The sequence below is a fragment of the Carassius carassius genome, chromosome 45 (assembly GCF_963082965.1).
Source record: "Carassius carassius chromosome 45, fCarCar2.1, whole genome shotgun sequence".
Taxonomy (NCBI): domain Eukaryota; kingdom Metazoa; phylum Chordata; class Actinopteri; order Cypriniformes; family Cyprinidae; genus Carassius; species Carassius carassius.
In genome coordinates this window covers 6,554,581-6,568,982 of record NC_081799.1, presented here as the reverse complement: position 1 = coordinate 6,568,982, position 14,402 = coordinate 6,554,581, and the positions used below count along the sequence as shown (strand labels likewise).

Here is a 14,402-nt window from a genome sequence, read left to right as displayed (position 1 = left end):
TGCTTTATGTAACAATAGTACGCGGATCTAGCATACATATGTACACACACACACACACACACACACACACACACAAGCGAGGGAGAATAGAGACCCACAGCATGCTCTGAACATCGCTGAGTTCACCGTTCATTTTTCTAATGAGAGCATTCACAGCACCATACATCATAACTTACATCTCATATCATATTAAGACCACATGGTACTGAGTCCCCACAAAATGCACATCTATAAGAGCTACACAACAACAACAAAAAAAAATTAAAATCAAGATCAAAATAAATCAACCCTCTCACCAATCCCACAAAATAGAACATAAGATATTTTAGGTAAAATTTCTAAAACCTATTTGATTATGAACACATAATAAGGCACGTAATAAGAAATTAGGTAAATACACAGTAAATGTTTTTTTTTTTTTCACTTTTCACCATGATTTCTTGAATGATTATAGTGGTACAAAAACCCGATGAGGTTTCAAATTTGATTTTTTTTTACTCTTCAATAAAAAAGAACAAATTACCAAAAATAAGTAACTTTTTTTTCTCAAAAAATCTTGACAATCCTTAAGATATATAGACCTGAATAGTTTGCTTTGAGATTGTAAACTTCAACAAAATTCAATTTCTTTTGAGAAGTGAAAGCGAAGTTTCGAATCGCTTCAGGTGACATCAGTCAAAGACAAAAAAAGTCACTGTCCCTTGCCTTGCATGAACATTCTTGATTTATTTCATAACTGTGACTCAAACGGACATTAAAAGAGGATCTAGTGCACATGCACAGAAGCTGCTCCCTTTAGATGCTACTCAACAGGTCTTCGGTGACCTTCCTTGGAATGTTAAGGCCAGATTTCCACTAAATGAGACAGTGCCTTGCTTGTACGCACAAGGGAGTCATCATATATCATCACATACGAAAGAATCCTGATAAAACCGGTAATAATACACTAGTACTAACTAAACGCTTACATATAGAATCAGCTTCTGTATGTGCACACCATTGCCATGTTCCAAAACCCAGTGAGCTATCTACTTAGACAGCATTTTAAGGCATCACAATCATGCTCCCAGCACAAAAGCTGTTCCAGCCTTCTAAGATATCTAATTTTGGCCAAAATCTAAGGCAGCATTGCATGTATCCTTTGTGGATAAAGCATTACCAGAATGCACTGGGAAGCTCATTCAATATGGTGGGCGAATCAAGGCAAATGTCGATTATGAATAAACTTCCTGAATAAAGAAAAATTGTATGTATTATTTTGACTGCAGTGTTGATGTTTCGTATGAGGCCGAATACCCTAAAATTAACCAAATCAACCGATTCAGGAGTTTGACATTAGCATGTAGCTAAGCTAATGTTGCAATACCTGTGTATAAACATAAAGCACAAGTAAATATTGAGCACTTTCTATGTATTTTTACATTTACATAGTGTGTGATATTTGTCGCAGTGCATTGCAACATTTCTAGACTGTCTATAGTAAATAAAGCCAAAGTTCCAAATTTGTCCATTAGTCTTTTTTTGTCGGAAGTAGTGCAAAAGCACAGATTACATCAGAAATAGTGCCACATCTAACGTAGATAGCAATGGGTTCTTTTTATTTTCTACTGCATTATCAGCTTCCCAATGATCCAGACTCAGTTTACCATCACCTCTTGAAGAAAACTTGCCTGGACTCTATTGGAGGCGGGTTTCCTGTGCAGATCAGTCAGTTCAGATTAGTCCCTTATGGCCTTTCATGGCAATTAATATGCTGCATTAGAAGGCAGCTGCCTATGCAGGAGCTCGTTAGGTTTTGGAAACTAGTTGGCATCTCCATATCATTCAGATTCGCTCTTTGCTTAAATATTTGGTTTGGTCAGATGCAGAGGCATTTAGTGTGGGACTGCAAGGCAAAAGAGAGTGCCGCCCTCTTTTTTTGCTGTGGCTCAATGGGCTTCACTACAGTTTCTACAGAGCCCATGGCTGCAAACTCTCACACCTGTGACCAGAGCCGAGGAGTGAAAAAACAGAGTAACGAGCACAGAACCTTCTGCCCCTGTGTGGAAAGATGGAAAACAAGAAGAACGAAAGGAAAAGACTCAACTGAGAGCAAAGGGGAACAGAATGGAGGAAATCATCAATTTCCCATCAAGATCACGGGCTATACCATTCACATTGGGAATTTCACTTAGGAGGCGGAGCCTATTATCTGGCTGGGCGTTGCTGATTGGAGCGTTCCAGTAAAGTTGACAGCTGGCCGTAAGTTTTCCGGAATGATCGAGCATGTTTGAAAATGTTCACCCCGGTTCAGAGGAACCCGATCGACTGGACAATGACATTGCGCCATTGCACAAACATGTTCTCTTGACAGCATTGCAGGTGCAGAGAGCCCACGAAAGGCCGGTCTGTCCAATATAAAATTTTCATTAAACAAGAAAAAAACAAATCACGCCATTCATTATCTATTCACAGATGCCTACCATCTGGCTATACATCTTTGCACAGTAAACAGATGTGAGGATGCCAAACATTCCCCACGGTGCCTGTCTTCAACCCAAAGCAATCAAAGTGCCGAGAAACAAAAGGTTTGTAAGCCGAAACAGTTGCAAATTTTAAATGCACTCATTCTTGAATCCATAGCACTCTTGTTTTAATGCTACTCTGAAGAAAAAGGACAAGCCCATTGGTCAAGGCCATCGCTACAGATTTTATTTTTTCCAGCAGCACCTTGATGATGACGTCAGTGACTTTCAAACAGTGACTGTGCGTTCAACACATCCCATGGGAAATGGGGCGCTCCGTTGAAACAGCCAATGAGAATGAAGGTGTTGTTTTTTGGGGGAGGCACAGAGGAGACTCTGCCCTCACTTAGGTCTGGGGTATCAAGGCCATTGGGCTACAGGAGCGTCAGTCTCCAATGTAATCGGCAAGTGTGCGGTGAAGAAACTTCCTCAGTATTGACTTTTTTGAGAATGTTCACATCGTGTTAGTTTGCGTTTCACATCAAGAAAGTCCTCGCCAGTCGACTAAAGAGGGAGTCCTTCTTCCTCCACACGGAGGTTCCCAGAAACGTCACATTTGTCATGGATATCCCATGTGTCTCCAGCCCTGGTTTTGTGCGAGTAAAACAAACTCACTCTCAAGACTGTCTAAAGGTCCTGCAGTAGTCTCTTATTTGCTTTTTTTCTTTCTTTTTTTCTTTTTGGAAATCTCTAAAACTACCCCAGGAATATCTGTAATGTTTTTTTTTTGAGTTTCGCAGTCACTCTTATTCTCTGAACGAAACAGTCAGACTGCTGAAGGTTTAAGGGCTGGAACGGGGAGGATGGGGAAAGGGTATGTTTATAGTGAAGGCGGTGCTAGATGGTGGATTTGGAGAAGGACACTCGCAGATGGTGGTTTTCTCCCAGGTCATGGTTGTGGAGGTCGATAAGAGCCTGGATGGCTTCTTCCACCGAACCCAGCTGGATCAGCGCCATCTTGCGGTCCTTCCTATTAATCATATATGGATAATATAAATCAGACATTGGGTGATCCTGAAATTTAGGACCAGTTGGTCCAATTAGATACGTTTTAATGACTCCTCTAAAATTGTCATGTGGGGTAACCATCAACTAAAAAAGGTATCAGAGTGTCTATTTATACTAAGTGCAAATAGCCCGCCTTGTTTGCTGGAGCTATTTACGTTAACTCCGCCCACCAACGTGTGATTCTGCTAGTCTACACTGCAAAAGACAAACAAAAGTGGCGCAGATGGTAAAATATGTGACGTATTCATTTCATATGGTCGACCTGGGTTTTAATCTTTTTTTTCTCCCTTTTCACATTTCAAATCACGTCAGAAAAGCATTTATTTTAAATGAAAATGAAGAATATAATCAAAAAGTTGAAAATAAAGTATCGGGTAGGGTTAGGATAGGTATAGGGAGGGCTTTATTGTCCCAATAAGGTGGCATTCATTTAATAATTTGAATTAAAATGACAATTTACACTCAGTAAGTTAATATTGTATATTGTTTTACAATCTACTACAATACCGAGGTGCAGATAATTGGCACTATTTGCAATAAGTAGTAAAAATGTAACAGTGTAAATAGAATAGCTATTTGCACTTAGTGTAAATAGCATATATCACTAAGAAAATATGCTATTTTCACTTAGTGTAATTACTTAAGGTATATTACAAAAAACACAACTTAAAGGGATAGTTCACCTAAAAATGAAAACTCTGTCATCATTTACTCAAGTAAAGAATGTTGGTAACCAAACAGTTGCTGGTAGCCATTGACTTCCATAGTATCTTTTTCCATACTGTGGAAACCAATGGCTAGCATCAAATGTTTGGTTACCAGCATTTTTCAAAATATCTTCTTTTGTGTTCAACAGAAGAAAGAAACTCATAAAAGTTTAAAACAAGTGGAGGTGAGTAAACGATGACAGAATTCTCATTTTTGGGTGAACTACCCCTTTAAACAGTATATAAAAGGAATGTTCTTTTCTGCTCCAAGAGGGCCACCTAACTACAAATGATTTCCTAGCAAACTTAAAATCACTGTTCACTTTTTAGAAGATCATTTAGACAATGTTTATAACATTCCATTCATGTGTTTTCACTAAAAAACTCATCCTTATTGGCCAAGTTGTCATGAATAAAGATATAAGCAGACTCTTCCCCATGTGAACAAATACTTATTAAAATAAATGAAGGCTGAGAACAAAAATAAATGTGAAGAGAACTCACTGGAAAAACTTGAAGGCCTTGACTGTGTATCCAGAACTGGCAAACAGGTCTTTCAGAAAATCATCCGTAGTGGAGGGACTGGGGGAGGAAAGAAACAAAGAAAGGACAAAAATAGCACCTTATCTGATGCCACCAATAATGCAAAACTTGTTTTGTTGGAGTGAAACAACTGCTAATATGTCTATTTTTCTGACACCCTAAGAACTGAATGAAGTTTAAGATTTAATTCCATCCTTAATGTTGAAATTTGCACCAAGTAAGCCAGCAAAACTGGGTTGTTTTTTGTAGCAGTTGTTTGTAACCCGCTGCCTGTGCGCGTGGTGGCCGATGTGTGGGTGTGTGCCAGTCACTCACGGGATGTTTGAGAGGTGCAGGGTGGCGGAGGGAGGGAAGATGTTCTGGAAGTTCTTGGAGCCGGGCTTTTTGAAGCGGTGCAGCGGGCTCCCACTGAAGTCTTTGGTCAGGCCCTGATCCTCCTGACCCTCCCTGGGGAGCTGCACCGTCTGGTGCTTCGAGATGGTCACACGGATCACCTTACCATGAAGACGCTGACCGTTCAAATGGCTCATGGCTTCACAAACAAACCCAGAGATAATGTTACAGATAAGTGTTAACCCTGAGACACATCATATTACACATATGCTGAACAAACCTTTTTCTTACATTTGAACAACAAAAACTCATGCATAAGAGTTTTATTCTAACATTTTTACACACACACACACACACACACACACACACACACACACACACACACACACACACACACACACACACACACACACACAGAAGTTCTGAATAAATAATTTTTCTAAATGATTCTTACACAAAGGTTCTTAGGTTCATTCATTCATGAACTGTACATTGTAAAAACATTCTTACGTTAATTTATGTTTAAATCAATAGCAAAACCATTTTTACATAAATTTAGGTGAAAATTGTGCATAAAACCATTCTTATATAAATTTCTGTTAATAGTTTCGCAAAACATTTTAAAGTAAATTTGTGTAAATGATTTGCAAATTGATTCAAACACAAATTACTGCATAAAACATCGATAAAACAAAAAAAGTTAATTTGTAAATCAATAGCATAAGTGTAAATCTGTGGCAAAACGTTCTTCTGAAAATGTCTATGAAGTGTGTTAGCAAAACCATTATGTAAATTTGAATAAATAATTTGCAAAAATTATTCTCACATAAATTACTGTGCAAAATGTTGTACATTTTTAAATCAATAAAACCATTTTTCTTTCTGTGCATTGTTCGCAATTGTTTCGTAAATGTGTGTGTAAATCATTAATTTGTGTAAATTGCTAGTAAAACCATTCTTGTGTAAACTTTCATATTCAAGTTTACACAAGAATGTTTTCACAAGCAATTTACACAAAATTAATTTTTTTTCATCCACTCATTTATTCTGTGAAATAAATCTGCATTTTTTGTTTATAGCCATGAGACATCAAAACAACGTCATCATTATCAAGCATCGCAATCTGCAATCAATCATTACTACAGAGCATTCGCTCCTGCATTTATACATGGTTATCACAACCAAACCTTTGCAATGTGTACACGTCCTTTCATTTCTCCTTGCACCATTTCAAAATCTATTACTAAATTGCATCAGAATATTTGATGAAAATGATTTGTAGCTTTAATACAGACACAGAAAACACTGATAAAGACGCCTGATCAAAGGATGAAGCGAATGTATAAAAGATGAAATGGATTTCACTGTAAAGCCTGACGTACCGAGCTGGGCTTGCGTGGCGTCTGCCATCTGTATTAAGGCATTCTCTTTCTTGTTGAACAGAATCTTGACTCTGTGAACATCTCCATACACTCCTGCAGGGATAAAAGAGAAATGTAGACTTTTTGTGCTCAAACACGCCATGAACACAATTTACAGCAAATAATACGCTATCTGCAGATCTCAGGGTTTCATTATTGAAGGCAGAGGGCGACAGTAACTCCTTACATGCTCAGACGAGAAAACATTTTAAAGGATATCACTCACACTAAGGTCTGTCTCTGATGTTGACAGTTATTAAATTTTAGGGACAATAACAATGGCACACGCTGAGCGTGTGTATGAGAAAATTTGAACATTCATATGACGGGCTCACAATCTGCAAATAATCTCCTGACTGTGTGTTCATAAGGAAATGGTCTCATCACTCAGCTTCTATCCTCTACTGCTTTTATAAAAACAGCCGTCTGCACATCTAATCTAGAAGAGTAATAAATTCGTCCTTACCGAATAAAATGAAGAGCCCGTGTGGAGATATGCTCTGCAAGAGATGAAAATTCACTTAGTACTAAAATTTAAAAAGTGCTGGAAAAAGATGAAATGTGTATGTGTAAAATGTATGAAGAAACATTAATAGATGTGTTGATTGGCTGTGAAACATGTTGACACTGAGCAATTCAATGTGAATGCTGGTCACTAACACTACAGAATTAAATGAAGAAAGTGTCTTGTGACACCAATTGCTGAGACTGAATAAAGACACATGAAAATAGGTTTGGATTAGCTCATATGACGAGAAAAAAGACTGAAGGGAATCACTGTAAAAGGCACTGATATTTAAGGTCAGTGAGTGTTTATACTTCTATTATTGTCTCTGTGCAATACTATTAGCAAAATAATTGCTCAGATTATTCCAATAGACCTACAGGTGCATCTCAAATTAGAATGTCATGGAAAGTTCATTTATTTCAGTAATTCAACTAAACTTGTGATACTCATGCATTAAATAAATTAAATGCACACAGACTGAAGTAGTTTACTGTCTTTGGTTCTTTCAATTGTGATGATTTTGGCTTACATTTAACAAAAACCCAACAAATCTCAACAAATTAGAATATGGTGACAATCAGCTAATCAACTCAAAACACCTGCAAAGGTTTCCTGAGCCTTCAAAATGGTCTTGGTTCACTAGGCTACACAATCATGGCAGACATGGCATGACAGACAGATCAACAGACAGACAGACAGATCGACAGACAGACAGACAGACAGACAGATCGACAGACAGACAGACAGTTAGACAAGACAGACAGATTGACAGTTAGACAGACAGATCGACAGACAGACAGACAGACAGACAGTTAGACAAGACAGACAGATTGACAGTTCAACAAACAGACAGACAGATTGACAGTTACACAGACAGACGCAGACAGACAGATTGACAGTTACACAGACAGACACAGACAGACAGTTAGACAGACAGACAGACAAACAGTTAGAGAGACAGACAGGCGGTTAAATAGGCTGATAGACAGACAGTTAGACAGACAGACAGATCGACAGTTAGACAGACAGATTGACAAACAGACAGATTGACAGTTACACAGACAGACACAGACAGACAGTTAGACAGACAGACGAGACAGACAGATCGACAGTTAGACAGATCGACAGAGAGGCAGTTAAACAGGCTGATAGACAGACAGACAGACAGTTACACAGACAGACAGACAGTTACACAGAAAGACAGACCGTTACATAGACAGACAATAAGACAAGACAGACAGATCGACAGACAGGCAGTTAAACAGGCTGATAGACAGACAGACAGTTACACAGACAGACAGTTACACAGACAGACAGATCGACAGTTAGACAGATCGACAGACAGGCAGTTAAACAGGCTGACAGACAGACCGACAGTTACACAGACAGACAGACAGTTACACAGACATACAGACAGTTACACAGACATACAGACAGACAGTTACACAGACAGACAGACCGTTACACAGAAAGACAGACCGTTACACAGACAGACAGACAGACAGTTACACAGACAGACAGATCGACAGTTAGACAGATCGACAGACAGGCAGTTAAACAGGCTGACAGACAGACCGACAGTTACACAGACAGACAGACAGTTACACAGACATACAGACAGTTACACAGACATACAGACAGACAGTTACACAGACAGACAGACCGTTACACAGAAAGACAGACCGTTACACAGACAGACAGACAGACAGGCAGTTAAACAGGCTGATAGACAGACAGACAGACAGACAGACAGACAGTTACACAGACAGACAGACCGTTACACAGACAGACAGACAGTTACGCAGACAGATGGTTACACACACACACACACACACACAGACAGACAGACAGTTACACAGACAGACAGACAGATGGTTACACAGACACACAGATAGTTACACAGACAGACAGATTCAGAAATTTGACAAACCACTATGGTCCTAGCTAAATGCTTTTTGAAGGTCACTTACAGTATAATTGTAAAGTCTTTCCTACAGCTGTAATCAATTTTATGCCATATAAATGACAGATTTGTGGTGAAAGGGTTCACAGAGAAAGGTTAGTCGCTTGTGTTGACATTAGTTATGTCGTAGGACGGTGGTATTGAGGGTGGAGGGGGTGGAACTCACTTCGGGGTTGAGGTTGGAGACGAGGAGCACAGAGTGGATGGCGGTGGGGGCCATGCCGTGGATGGTCATCCGTCCTGTCATTGCTGATGAAGGGATGGTGAGAGGTCCCAGAGCACCAGGCATCGTCTGCATAGACAGGCCTGAGCGGAGCGCAGATGAGGAAGGGTAACGTGAGAGAGAGGAAGGGAACCTTCTAGAACAATCATCCGTTTTCACAACCTGTTGCCACTCTTTCATATGAGCAACATAAGGTCTTCTTGTAATAGCTTATCGAATCAATGTGTTCAGGCATGCTGGATAAATTTAGTCCAAATGAGTATTGAATTGGATGGTCGCTGTAGTAAGAGGTTTAAATAAAGCCAGCACAGATGAGGGTCAGGAGTGTGAAAATAGAGCAAAGCTTGAGAGTGAAACAGCATTCACAACATGCTTAATATGTGAAGGACAAATCATTTCAATTGGGGGAAAAATATTCAGTGGTAAATAACGTAGGATGGGACTTTTGAGATCTGATATTAAAATACTTATATATTTGTTATGATAATATTATTAATGGTACTTTTAGTTGACTGAGGCCTTGATTATGCCATAATTTCTGTGTCAGAAGTGGAGAAAATTATTTCATTTGGAACAACTCGAGGGTGAAACATGTCTCATTTTCAATATGATAAATAATACACTGCTGTTGGAATGTTTGGTGTCTATATGATTTACAAAAATGTATGATTTTATTCGGCAAGGATGCATTAAATTGTCCAGAAGTGACAGTAAAGACATTTATAATCTTATAAAATATTTCTATTAAAAAAAGCTGTTCTTTTGAGAAGTGTTGGTTTCCACAGACATATTAAACAGCACAACTGTTTTCAACTTAATGATAAGAAATGTTTCTTGAGCAGCAAATCAGCTATTAAAATGATTTCTGAAGGATCATGTGACACTGAAGACTGGAGTAATGATGCTGAAAACCTTGCATCGCTGCAATAAATTACATATATTACAATAGAAAACAGTTATTTTAAACTGCAATAAAATTTCATTATATTACTGTTTTACTGTATTTTTGATCAAACAAATGCCACCTTGGAGAGGAAAACTGATTTCTTTCAAAAACATTTTAAAATCTTAAAGACCCCAAACTTTTTAACAGCAGTGTATATATTATTTAACTCATATTCAAATGTTGTCTTTAAGAAAACATTAATTAAGACTCAAGTGAAGCTGCACAGTGACTTTAGCTATTGCATTTTATTATTTGAAAAATGTAATTAAAGAGCAATGTTATACCCTAAATTGGATGCATTGATCGCATAAATCAAAACGGTGCGAACCAATCAATAGCCAATTCCGAATGCAAAACTTTAAACTATTATCATATGTGACTTCAATACTTGTGTTTGTGTTAGTCCCTCTTCACTTTGCTCATTTTGCAGGTGTCGATCTGCAGATGTGGCGAGCAAGTGGCTCAGGTGATGACACAGTAATACTTCTGATTATTCAGTCTGAAGACTGTCGTGAGCCGCACGACGCTGCCTTCATTACTGAGATGTGATGTGAGAGTGTTACTGTGTCTGAAATCTCACCTGCCTGATGGAAACCGATAGCAGGGGCAAAACCAGCCGCCCCGGGGTATGGAGAGGAAATTATCCCAGGAGCCCCTGCACACACACACACACACACACACACACACACACACACACACACACAGGGTCAGCCTTGGCAAACGACTGATTTATAAAATAAGATATGTAATAATATTTATGAATTAATACATTTGTACCCAAACAATAATAATAGTGACAATAATAAAAATGTATTCAAGGTGCAAGAGCAATACATTATTACTTTGTACTGGTTACACCATGACATTTTAGAGTCATGAAATTTAAACTTAATATAAAATCATGAACCCTGCGAGAGCCTTAAATAAATTATATTAACGGTATAACAGCACAATCTATAAAAGAGGCGCACATGCATTTGTCCTGTACTCCCTATATCATAACAGTTTTATTATCATCCTATAATTTGGCTTGCTGAGTTCATGTAATTCACAATTTGTTCATGTAATATCTCAAATTCCCAGAAGGGACCGGTTTAAGTGTGACACCATTGTTTAAAATGGATTTATTCAGCCTATTGAGATGTAAGCCACCACAGAGCTCAGAACAAGCAGTGGACGTACATTTCAAAACAGTCCTACCGACAACAATAAAACATTTTCATGAGGGGCGTTGCGGAAGAAGGCCGACAAAATGGCAGTGGTCTAATAAAAGCTGCCATTTGAACAGCTTTTATTGCTTTAGCGGGCGTCTGGAGACGTCATCGAGCGCCCCTTAGATTCCAGGCTGTGGCCAGAAACAATTACAGAAACACACACAAGAATACACACCGGCCTTATCAGTATCCACACCGCCTCTCACTCGAGACAGCGTGAGTGATTTACCGAGCTTGAGACAACAAGATGCGTAGATGGGCAGCCAGAGTTATCTGCCGCCCCTCTGACAATCACACAAACACAATAAATCTACCATGCAAACACTGTCCTGCCCACAGAACTTTGTGTGCATGTGCGATAAGGCATGCCCTTTGATAGTCTGCATGCAACCAACCGATAGCTTTATAATAAAACACACGTGGATCGTTCAGGCAAAGAGGAAGTGAGGAAAATATCTGTGTTACACTGCTCTTTCTAATGGAAAATAAGTTTTAGATAAATGAACAGGTTTGATTAAAAAACCAAATGTCAGTGTACACACACACAAAAATTAATGGAATATTGCTTCAACAAAGTATAGGGTCAACACTTGCTCATCTTCGGATCCTCTGCAGTGAATGGGTGCCGTCAGAATGAGAGTCCAAACAGCTGATGAAAACATCACAATAATTCACAAGTAATCCACACGACTCCAGTCCATCAGTTAATGTCTTGTGCATGTGTTTGGAAGAAACAAATCCATCATTAAAGTTAAATTATAGTCTACAATCCATATGAACTCTTTCAGTAAAAAAGCCCATTCTCTGTTGTCACCCACATCAAAATCCACCTGCATATTTGTTCAGAACTGTTTTGGACAATTTTCACTTATAAACAGTGCTTCGTCTGTGCATATTTAATGGTGGATTTGTTTCTTACAAACACACAGTTTTACACTTCACAAGACATTAATTGATGGAGTGGAGTGCTGTGGATTACTTGTGGATTATTGTGATGTTTTTATCAGCTGTTTGGACTCTCATTCTGACGGCACCCATTCACTGCAAACTCAGAAACAAACTCATCCACATCTTGAGGGAGGGGACATTTTCAGGAAATTTTCATTTTGGGTGAACTGTTCCTTTAAGATGTTTTTAAGCCAGAATAAACCTGAAATGATCTGGTGACAAATCTATAATCAAAGTGGACATTTTTCAAGTAAACAGCGCAAAATGTCTTCATACCCAAGATCAAAACTGACATTTTTAGCAGCATCCTAAGTCTGACATCCTTTAGCTTGGGACAAGAACTTCCTCAGAGCTAAAGGAAAATCACAGACTAAAGCAGATGGGGTGTGTGTGTGTGTGTGTGTGTGTGTGTGTGTGAGTGTGAGTGTCTTTATCTGGGTACAAGTTGTCTCTTTTATCTAATACGCTACCAGCTTCAACACACATGCTGACACCACAAAACTTCCTCCAGTTTCCCATGTATAGAAGATTCTCCAATTAGTGCAACATTTGACAAACACACATTTGGTATTGAAAGTATTTTTAATTATTTTAAATATTAAATTCAAATATCTTCAAATGTCTTTACACCATATTTAATGTGTCAAAATATTAACCACACTTCCTGAATCGGATGACGTGGCCTTGATCAGGTGAATTTTGGTATTTATGGGATGCTGTGAATTTTTGGTATTGTGTGTGACGGTAATGATGTGTGATGGTAGTAATATATTTCAGTTTTTTGGAGAAAACTTTGAGTGGTAAAGACAGCAGTTTTGCTATTATTATTTATTATTTATAAGTATACGAATATAATCTAAAAGTATTATTATTAAAAATATAATTGCAACGTATGATGATAAAACTTCATGTCGAATTTTCCAGATTTTAACATCATATTTACTATGTCATTTAATTTAATAAAAAATATTTTAAGCATTTAAAAATTAAAAATCTAAAACTAATAAAATCTATTCTTTAAAACTAAAACACTATATATGTTTCAAATCATCAATAGGAGACAAAGGTTCCCCTGATCAAACACTCACCCATGTATTTCTGTGTGTATGTGCATGTGTCTTACCAAAAGCGGTCTGCATGGAGTGGTCCAGCGTGGGCTGTCCGTCCCCTGAGGGTAGGTCTAGACGTGTGAAGTCCCTGCTCTTGTCGTTGTTGTATTTCACATTCAGACTGGTCAGCTTGGAGAATTCAACACGCAGAGTGCAGCAGCCGTTGTAGATGTTCTGCCCATCCAAAGTCTAACACAGACACATACAACATTATAATGCAATTCTCTCACAAAGAAATTATACTTTGATTAAATAAAAACAAGTCCATTTTAGAACAATTAAGTGTTTTGCACATGTACTGATACAGTATATAATGAAAATATTTTTATTTTCTCATTTGATTCACCCAGCATTGCATGTCATCCATGCAACCACGCAGACAGCCGGAGCGTGTTTGTGTTTCCGATCACAGGACATTGGTCTATTTTGGCACATTCTCATTGATTACACCTGCTCTACTTCATTACATCAGGGATTAATGGAGCCTGAGCATATCCTCTTAGTTTTTTCTATCTGTTAATCAATATCTTAAAGCAAGCGACAGCCAAACTCCTAATATATTTGCAAGAAAAGAGATCATTTTCATTTAAAGTAATCTTTCCCTGGCACTGAGTTTCAGCCATTACAGTGACAAAACAGTTTGCCCATAATCTCCATCTCGTTAAGGCCATTTTGGATATATATAAACAACCTTAAATAAGAAAACAAGATTTCCACTCAACATGACAGAGTTCGCCTCTTAATCCACTGCGACATTTTCATTATTGAATTGTCTGTGTATGCCTGAAGCAGGTTTGGCAGGGCGGAGGCGATGTGAAATAACTTCTCCCGTGGAGCCAGTTCATTTAACTAAATCCTGATGACAAATGCAAATCACATCTAATTCTGACAGTGGCCTGAGCTACGACAGGGACGAATAAAGGATTGTTCTGCAGAAGTCTGTGCCGCTGGCTTTTAGCAATCAGTGTTGGATGA

At 38.4% G+C, this 14,402-nt stretch overlaps 1 protein-coding gene across 6 annotated transcripts in view; it reads right to left on the bottom strand.

Moving 5' to 3' along the window:
* Nucleotides 1-265: 265 nt before the first annotated feature.
* Nucleotides 266-14,402, bottom strand: part of LOC132127170 (polypyrimidine tract-binding protein 3-like) — a 62,459-nt gene continuing 48,322 nt past the window's right edge. For all 6 annotated transcript variants that reach the window (XM_059538847.1, XM_059538846.1, XM_059538848.1 and 3 more), the window contains 8 exons: nt 13,442-13,616; nt 10,737-10,811; nt 9,154-9,293; nt 6,983-7,016; nt 6,478-6,570; nt 5,078-5,294; nt 4,724-4,801; nt 266-3,474 (listed from right to left, as the gene is read on the bottom strand). In XM_059538847.1, coding sequence (XP_059394830.1) covers nt 3,342-3,474; nt 4,724-4,801; nt 5,078-5,294; nt 6,478-6,570; nt 6,983-7,016; nt 9,154-9,293; nt 10,737-10,811; nt 13,442-13,616 — 945 coding nt within the window. In that variant the 3' untranslated portion in view covers nt 266-3,341. The remainder of the gene's footprint in view (nt 3,475-4,723; nt 4,802-5,077; nt 5,295-6,477; nt 6,571-6,982; nt 7,017-9,153; nt 9,294-10,736; nt 10,812-13,441; nt 13,617-14,402) is intronic.